We start from the raw sequence: 9322 nt of genomic DNA on the forward strand, positions 1-9322 counted from the left end.
ACACACACACACACACACACACACACACACACACACACACACACACACCCACAGGGGCCGACACCACCACCACCACCACCACCACGACGCAATCACACACACCTGTTGAACCAGGCGTCGTATTTGCCTGGCTCACGGGAATTGATACCACGGAAGGGAAACAGCCAGCACACACCATGTCCATCTGCGTGGGGAATGGAGGTTTGGGTGTCAAGGCTCTTCATCTCGCAGCCCAAGGACATGAGGGACTCGAAATCGTCGCCGTTGCCCATGATGAGCACATCCATGCGCTGGTCCGGCTCGTCGAGCTTCAGCATGCGCCACGCCCTCAGCCACCACTTCACCTGCAGCGTTAGCATGCGACTTGGCTCCATGAAGAAGACGACTGCACGCCTCCCATCAACGCCCTGCGTTCGTTTTGATGCGCGGGAGTGCGCGCGGTGTGTGAGCTTGCGCGTCTTTGATGCAAGTGTGCGCACGGTGGCCAGGAGTGGCTTGATCTGCCTCTCTCTGCGCTCCGCCAGCGCAATGAGCTCCTTGTCCCATTGGCGTGGCAGGATGAGCGACCCGTTCACGTCTGTGCGCAGCATCCACTGGCTGTCCATGTCACCGCACGGCTCCAGCGTGATCTTGGTGTGGTAGTTGTATGTGAGGCAGTTGCCGGTCTCCCGGTGCACGAGGCCCTTGCCGGGCACGAACTGCCACGTGTCGACCGCGTCCTTTGTGGAGAGGGAGCCTTCCTTCATCACCTTCGCGTTGGCGAAGATGGACGTGCACAGCCGGTACACGACCTTGCGTGGCACGCTAGGGTCGATGTGGTCGTCATCCTCGTCTGTGTCAGCCAGGCTGGCGAAGCTGTTTGCAAAGATGCGCTCGTCACTGGCATGGAGGCAGTAGTGGCCGACACCCTGCACCTCGAATCCCACGTGCCCCTCTGAGGATAGCGCGAACACCTGATGCCGTGCTGGATCTGCGCTGTTGCACTCCTGCATGTCGGGTGCAGAGAGGTGGCTGAGGCACAGGTGCGTCAGCGCCGTGTTGTCGGGCACGAGGGAGATGAACAGCGGCGGCTCCGCCAAGCTGCGAAAAGGAGGAAACGCTGCCACTCCACCGGAATACAGCATGCGACGCACGACTTTGTTCGAGTGAGCTATGGCTGGATGTTGTGGATTGACCTCTCTCGTGTTGTCGGTCTCCTTGCCGTCGCTGCTGCTGTCGCTGGGTTTGTGCAGACGCGACGCGTCATCATGATGGCTCTTGGCAGGAAGTCGCTGGACATTCGCGTCCGGGTTGCTGTGTGCGTGCAAGCTTCTGCCATCTGTGTTCTTGCCTGCACTCAAGCGCGCTGCTTCCCTCTCCAGTCGTCGGCCACCATGCACCGTGTCAGAGGAGTGCTTTGGCGTTGGCGCGTTGGAGTGAACGGCAAGCGCAACCAGCATGCACGCCAGCACCGCCACCCCAACCAGCAGCAAGCGGCGCGGCCCGTGTGGAAAGCTGATCGCCGTCATCGTCGTTGTTGCTGCTTGTGGTGGCTGCTGCTGCTTGTGATGAAGCAACGGTTATGTTATTGTTATGTTATTACAGTTAATTAATTTTGTTGCTTGCTTGCAAGCATGCACTTTTTGCTGTCGTGGGTGTGTGCGAGTGGGCGGAAGCAAAGTGGCTCTCTGCTGTTGTCACATGTCAATTATGTCTTGTTGTTGTGGGTGGTGTCTGGCTGGTCACATCATCAAGTAAGTGTGTTTGCATGTGAGCAGCGTGTGCATGTGGGCGAGTTTGCTCGCTGTCTCGCCGAATCGTCATGCCACAAAGTTACACATTTCATAGTTGATATCGCGACGACGACTCGCAGTGTGCAAACTCTTCACAGACAGCCACATACAGAGGCAGACACAGACAGACAGAGGCACACAGACAGACAGACACACACACACGCACGTACAGGCATGCACAGCATCAATCACACAACAGCCACCATCAACCACACACACACACACACACACACACACACACACACACACACACACACACACACACACACACACACACGCATACACACACGCACGCACGCATGCACAATCAACCACACAAGAGACTGGGGTCTCCCGCGGTCGTTAGAGCAACGTCGCCGTTCATGCCTTGGTTGTTCGCAGTGAGTGCAAAGTACGTGATAAAGTCGCGTGTCACATGCAGGTCCAGGTTGGACATGTCAAAGTCCTTGTACGCGCCGTCGTGCAGAGCTAGCTTGGAGAAGCGCTCGCGGTTGTGGTACACGTGCAGCATCTTCACGGCGCAGATGTCAAACTTCATGTCCGTGCGCACGTCAAACTGGGCATCGCGCAACAGGTGCACTGGAAACCCGCTGCCAACCATGTGGTTTGCCGCAATCTGCTGCGAGTACAGCAGTGACACGCCAAGCCACAGGCCTGAGCCCCACTCGCAGTCGATGTCTGCCGGCCGCAGCTTGGGCGGCAGCATGCACCCCGTGCCGGGCGCAAACGTGTACTTGCGCAGCAGCTCCCCGACGGCGATGGTCAGCTCCACCAGATGCAGCACGCTCTGCGTCGGCCCGTAGAACGTCGACCCAATGTTGCGAAGATCCTGCCACAAAAATCCCACAAGGCCTGCAAGTGTGGCCAGCTTGGCGTCCGCATACCGCGTTGCGTAGCCAGCATTGAGGCTGAGCACCAGCTTTTCGGACCAATACCCACGCATCTTGGGTGTGGGCAGCGTGTCGGCGTCTGCGCGCAAGAGCTGGTCGTACTGCTCCAGCAGCGGCCGCGTCCTCTCGTTTACCAACACCTCCAAGCTGCACAAGCATGGTACGGAATGGAGAGGAAGCAAGCGAGAAGGATTAGCAACAGCGAATTGGTTGCAGTGTCGTGTCCGGTGAGGTGCTGGAAGAACATCATGCACACACAGCACACACACACACACACACACACACACACACACACACACACACACACACACACACACACACACACACACACACTCTCTCTCTCTCTCTCTCTCTCTCTCTCTCTCTCTCTCTCTCTCTCTCTCTCTCTCTCTCTCTCTCTCTCTCTCTCTCTCTCTCTCTCTCTCTCTCTCTGTCTCTCTCTCTCTCTCTGTGTGTCTCTCTCTCTCTCTGTCTCTCTCTCTCTCTCTCTCTCTCTCTCTCTCTCTCTCTCTCTCTCTCTCTCTCTCTCTCTCTCTCTCTCTCTCTCTCTCTCTCTCTCTCTCTCTCTCTCTCTCTCTCTCTCTCTCTCTCTCTCTCTCTCTGGCTCTCTCACTCAAACACACACACACACACAGAGGGAGACAGTGTGTGTGTGTCACACACACATATGCAAAACCTTGACTCGTTCGTGCGCACCTGTTGAACCAGCGATCATGCTTCCCAGGCTCGCGGGTGTTGATGCCTTGGAAAGGGAACAGCCAGCACACACCGTGTGCATCCGAGGCTGGGATCGTCGTTTGCGTGCCAAGCCGCTTCATCTCACAGCCAAGCGACTGGAGTGACTCAAAGTCATCGCCATTGCCCATGATGAGCACATCCATGCGCTGATCTGCCTCGTCAAGTCTCAGTTCATGCCACGCCTTGAGCCACCACCGCACCTGCATCGCAAGCATGGCGTTTGGCTCCATGAAGAAGACGACGGCACGCCGCCCACCGACACCCTGTGGTCCTTTTGCCGCACGCGACAGGGCACGGTGCATCAGCTTTGGTGTCTTCCTTGCCACGTGTCGCACGTGGTCGATGAGCGGCTTGACCTGTCTGTCTCTGCGCTCTGCCAGCGCCGCCAGCTCGCTGTCCCAGTCGCGAGGGATGGGGCGGGTCTCGTTGTTGAAGTCCGTGCGCAGCATCCACTGGCTGCCCCGGTCCCCACACGGCTCCAGCGTGATCTGCGACGGGTAGTGGTAGGTGAGGCAGCCGCCAGTGCGGTCGTGAACGAGGCCCGTGCCCGGCACAAACTGCCAGGTGTCGACGGTATCTTTAGCAGCCAGGGACGTTCCCTTGGTCGCTTCTAAGTTGGAGTGGATGGCTGTGCACAACCGATACGCAGGGTGGGTCCCCTCCTATTAATCATCAGGGCTGATGTCATCTGCACCCTCGTCCGCATCACCAAGCTTGTCGTTGTTGCCACGCTCGAGCTCGTTGCTGGCTTGGAGACAGTAGTGGCCGACCCCCTTCACCTCAAACCCAATGTGCCCATCTGATGACAGCAAGAAGAGTTGGTGGCGCGCGGCCTGTCCTGTGCTGCTGCACTCCTGCAAGTCTGAGTCTCCGAGATGGCTCAGGCACAGGTGCATCAGCGCTGTGTTGTCAGGCACGAGGGAGATGAAGAACGGTGGCTCAGCCAGCTTGTGGAACGGAGGGAAAGAGGCGATGCTGCCCGAGTACAACAGGCTGTGGATGGCGCTGTTCTCCACAACCGTCGGCTGTCGGTTCAAGTCGGCCACGCTGTGTTCGTTGGGTGCGGCTGTGGCGTTGGGCTTCAGGTGCACTGGCTTGACGTGGTCGTTTGTCAACACATGCAAGCGGTTTGCAGTGTCTCCACTCGAAAGCTGTCGGCCACCATGCGCTGTGGCAGCGCTGTGCTTCGTTGTGGTGCTGAAGCGAATCACAAGCACAGCCAGCATGCACCCCAACACCAGCACTCCCGCCAGTGCCAGCTTGCGCGTCGTGCGATGATGAAGCAATGCGGGGAAAATAAATGAACGCGCGATTCGTTGCGAACAAACTGGCAGTGTGACACAGGTTTGCTTGCAGGCATTTCATTTATTGAGAGTGCTTGTGGGTGGGTGCATAGTGTGCTCGGTCCTTCTTGCTCCCCCACCACCAAAGTGGCGGCATCACATCACATGGAAAGCGTCTCCCTCTCTCTCTCTCTCGTCGTGTACTACTGTCTGCGGTGTAACCCAGTCAGCAAGGTAACCAGCCATGCCATGCGATGAATGCAGCCACACGTGTCATCATGAACCATTTTGTGTCACACGAGCGCCGTCACTGAGTCCTTCAACCCACCCAGCCAATCCCAACTCGCATTCAACTCAGACTCAGCCGGCTCTCCATTCACATCTCCCTCCCACGCCTATTCGTATGACCATCGCGACGACTTTCGCTTTTGCGCAATCCTGGACAGAACGTCCACCGGCACCAGCATCCGTGCGCACCGCCGCTCGCTCCCAGATCCGCTGTTCGAAGAGAGAGTGTGTGTGCGTGTGTATGAACGTGAGTGAGTGAGTGTGTGTGTGTGTGTGTGTGTGTGTGTGTGAGTGAGTGAGTGAGAGAGAGAGAGAGAGAGAGTGTGTGTGTGTGTGTGAGTGTGTGTGTGTGTACATGCATGCGTGTGTGCATGTATGCGTGTGTGTGCAAAAGCAATCAACCCCCCCCCCTACACACACCACACACACACACACATACAATGCATCACACACACACACACATATTCAAGCCAGGCCACCCTCACGAGGCGGTACAAGGAACACGCCAACAAACAGGAACATGTCATCGGGAAATAGTTCTTACTTCTCCGCCAATTCCGCGATTTCTGCCTCCATCATGTGCAACAGCGGCTCGCACGTGTCCAAGACGTGTTGCAGATGCGCTTTCGTCATGTCAATTTCCTCCCGCATCTGCGCTTCCCGTTCCAGCCCGCGCCTGTGCAGGTGATAGAGACGGGGAGGAGAGTGGGAGAGGAGGATGATACATTGCATGAGCATGAACATGAATGAGCATGTGTGTGTGTGTGTGTGTGTTGGAGGGAGGGGAGGGGTTGACGCAAATAACTTGCCCCGATCTTTCCTCCCTGTCGACACACAGTCACACCAACATCAGCATCACCCCTTACCAGAGCGTGGTGTTGAAGTGCTTGTACAGCGCGGCGTCTACGCGATTGACGGCCAGGATTTTGCTGCGCAGTTCGTCCGATATTGCCGTCTGCGGAGGGCCGAACATCACATCCACCGCCGCACCTGCACCAGATGGACAGAGACGGGAGGTAGGTGGGGGGGGGGGGTTTGCGTGTGTGTGTGTGTGTGTGTGTGTGTGTGTGTGTGTGTCTGTGTGTGTCTGTGTGTGTGTCTGTGTGTGTCTGTGTCTGTCTGTGTGTGTGTCTGTCTGTGTGTGTGTGTGTCTGTCTGTCTGTGTGTTGACAACATCGCGGACAGGTCGCTCAACACACCGCCACATGCCTGGATACGCGCGCGCTCAGCCTGCAATGAACCCCAAGCCGACACACACACGCACACACACACACACACACATATGCAAATGTAAAAGGCACCTGCTGGGGCGTTTGGATTGCTTGGGTGTGCGATATATTCCACCTCTCGCTGGCTCCAACACAGCAACCGCCTCAGATACACCTGTGTGTGTGTGTGTGTGTGTGTGTGTGTGTGTGTGTGTGTGTGTGTGTGTGTGTGTGTGTGTGTGTGTGTGTGTGTGTGTGTGTGTGCAGGACAAGGGAATGATGGCATGCCAGCAACATAGAGATGGAGATGCAACACCACGCCAATCTTAAAGTCCTGTCCTGATTTCTCCTTCCATTCCCCGCGCGCACGCGTGAACACATACCAGCGATTCAAACCAGTGTTCGGCAATGAGTCCGAGCGTAAAGCCCCGGGCAACGCTGGTGGCAGCTCGCTGTGCCTGCAAGCAACCAAAACATATCGAGTCGCGTTGAGGTGGTGGCGAAGCGGCGGGTAGCGCAAGTGCGTCTGTCTGTGGTGTGTGCGTGTCTGTCTGTCTGTCTGTGTCTGTCACCTTGCCGATGGGCATGTTCGTGTCGACGTCGCCGGTGTAGCCGAGAGAGCGCGCCATACCTTCGTGTAATCGCAACCGAGCGGCCTGGCGAAGATACGGGAGAGGGAAGGATGTCTCAGATGAGCCAGTGCATAGACGTGTGTGCGTGTGTATAAGTGTGTACAAGTGTCATGTGTACGCCACTTGTGCGTGGGTTTGCTCGTAGGACGGCGTGCATGCAAGCAAAGCAGCATGTGTGTGTGTGTGTGTGTGCGTGTGTGTGTGTGTGTGTGTGTGTGTGTGTGTGTGTGTGTGTGTGTGTGTGCGTGTGTGTCTCAGCAAATACCTCGGGCATGCTGTTCCTAAATGCGTTTGGATCACTCAGGTAGTCCTCCATTGTTGCGCCATCCAGCATCGCGTCCATGCCAAGCTCTGCATGTGCATGTGTGTGTGTGTGTGCGAGGTTCAATGACATGTTGTGTATGCCCCAACGGTTGCCAACAGCAACAACATCGACAACTGTCACCACCACCATCACCACCGTCGCCGCCATCACCATCGACAATTACCGCGCCAGAGGTCGACGAAGCGTGCCGCTGGATCGCGCACGAGTGCAAATGACTTTGGATTCGGAGCCGTGAACTTGGCCGCCGTCGTCATGTTCAGCACTGCGTCCGTCCTGTGTTGCATGCGTTGTGGTGTGTTTGCATGTGTGTGTGAGGGGGGGGGGGGCTTTCATGTGCTGTGTGCCGGTGAACCCCCATCACACACACACACACACACACAAACACACACACACATACACATACACACATACACACACGCAAGCACACACACGCGCACGCACGCAAGCACACACACATACATACACACACACGCACGCAAGCACATCCACGCTCGTCTCACCTGCCAATGAGGACGTTGATTGGCGCCGGGTTGCGTCCCCCACGAGATTTCGGCGTCAGGAACTGCGCTCGCACATCCGTCCGGCTGTTGGGCATGTTACGGTGAGAGTGCAATGGTGAGTGTGCAATGGCGATGACTGGCGTAAGACAACAATGGGTGGCGAAACTTTTTGTTTGTTTGTTTTGAAGACAAGTTGATGATGGTGGTGGCGAGGTGGTGGCGAGTTGGTGGTATTGCCGTACCCTTCGGTGATTGGGGAGCGCGGGATGGAGAGTGCGAGGTCGTGGTGGATGCCCGTGTTGAGGAGCAGATTGGCAACGACGCCGTCGGCCACCCCGCTGCAGCCGCCGGCAGGGAAGAGAGGAGGGGCGGTGGTGACACATTGGCATGGAGAACGCGGACATTTGACGGTGGTGTACCATGTGCAGGAGAGGTGACACGCATCTACGCATATATGCATGCATGCATGCAGGCAGGCACACATGCGCTGTGTACGCAAAACAAGTCAGCACAGCCCCAACAAACGCGCGCACACTCCGCCCCAAACAGGAACACGACACGGGTGGTGCAACTGACTCGATGCGGGCGAGAACGGCCGTCTTGTGGGGATATCCCTGTGTTCTGCACTCGATGTCGATGGGATCACCGCCCTCGCGCCACTTGAAGTGCTTCGAGAACCCCTGCGATTCCAACAGCACCAAGTGGCACATGCGGTCCTGCTCGCCAATGTCCCGCTGCTCGTCGTCGTGGTGGTGGTGGTGGTGGTGATGGTGGTGGTGGTGTGTGTGTGTGTGTGTGTGTGTGTGTGTGTGTGGGTGCGTGTCAGCAATTTAACACATGCACACGAGCACACGACGCCTATTCATCTGCTTGCGTCTGTGACACCAAACACGATGCCACCACCACTGCCTATCACCACCACCACTGCTAATTACCTTCTCTTCAATGCGCGCGCGGTGCAGTCGTCCGTCCATTCGCGCATGTAAACGACAAATCTCAGACATGCGCGCTTTCCGCTCCCTGGCCGTCAGGGCGCACAGCATGGTGTGTGTGTGTGTGTGTGTGAGTGTGAGTGTGCGTGTGTGTGTGAGTGTGTCTGTGTCTGTGTCTGTGTGTGTGTCTGTGTGTCTGTGTGTGTCTGTGTGTGTCTGTGCGTGTGTGGAGAGAGAGAGAGAGAGACGCAGTCGCAGCATTCACAAGGCCGCGCGTACATGCAGGGCGGTTCACAGGCACACATGTTCTCTCACAACACACGCAGATTCAGGAACAACCCGTAACACAAAACAACACGATACAACAACATGAGTGAGACACGGTACAAACAAGAAAGACGGCAGAAGGGCGTGTTTACCGGAAGTATTTCAGTTCGTCGTGGAATCCAGGCTCCTCCTCAATGAGGCGAAACAGCGTTTGGTTGAAGTGATCAAACAACATCTGAGGGCGCATGCAGGAGCACATGACATGAAACGTATGCGGCGTGGTGTGTGTGTGTGTGTGTGTGTGTGTGTGTGTGTGTGTGTGTGTGTGTGTGTGTGTGTGTGTGTGTGTGTGTGTGTGTGTGTGTGCGATTGTGTTCGGGATAATGAGATAGTTGCCTGCCTCCATAAAATAAATAAACTCGATAAAAAATGGCTGCACATGTATGCTTACACACCCCACACGCAGTATACACTCAGACATAATCAT

At 56.5% G+C, this 9322-nt stretch overlaps 3 protein-coding genes across 3 annotated transcripts; all 3 read right to left on the reverse strand.

Moving 5' to 3' along the window:
- Positions 1–92: 92 nt before the first annotated feature.
- Positions 93–1573, reverse strand: PTSG_10578 (uncharacterized protein; the record flags this gene model as incomplete). The annotated part of the gene is made up of 1 exon (XM_004988056.1): positions 93–1573. The coding sequence occupies exon 1, from the start codon at positions 1506–1508 to the stop codon at positions 93–95; it is 1416 nt and encodes a 471-aa protein (XP_004988113.1). The 5' UTR covers positions 1509–1573.
- A 506-nt stretch (positions 1574–2079) lies between these two features.
- Positions 2080–4626, reverse strand: PTSG_10579 (uncharacterized protein; the record flags this gene model as incomplete). Its single annotated transcript, XM_004988057.1, has 3 exons — positions 2080–2809; positions 3359–4028; positions 4095–4626. 3 exons carry the CDS (start codon positions 4624–4626, stop codon positions 2080–2082), a joined length of 1932 nt encoding a protein of 643 aa, XP_004988114.1.
- A 122-nt stretch (positions 4627–4748) lies between these two features.
- Positions 4749–9082, reverse strand: PTSG_10580 (uncharacterized protein; the record flags this gene model as incomplete). Its single annotated transcript, XM_004988058.1, has 13 exons — positions 4749–5181; positions 5516–5647; positions 5838–5961; positions 6273–6354; positions 6563–6637; positions 6752–6835; positions 7077–7162; positions 7300–7409; positions 7637–7720; positions 7879–7974; positions 8213–8370; positions 8572–8656; positions 8988–9082. The coding sequence occupies 13 exons, from the start codon at positions 9080–9082 to the stop codon at positions 5079–5081; spliced, it is 1314 nt and encodes a 437-aa protein (XP_004988115.1). The 3' UTR covers positions 4749–5078.
- Positions 9083–9322: the final 240 nt, after the last annotated feature.

The sequence above is a fragment of the Salpingoeca rosetta genome (genome assembly GCF_000188695.1).
Source record: "Salpingoeca rosetta unplaced genomic scaffold supercont1.38, whole genome shotgun sequence".
Taxonomy (NCBI): Eukaryota; class Choanoflagellata; order Craspedida; family Salpingoecidae; genus Salpingoeca; species Salpingoeca rosetta.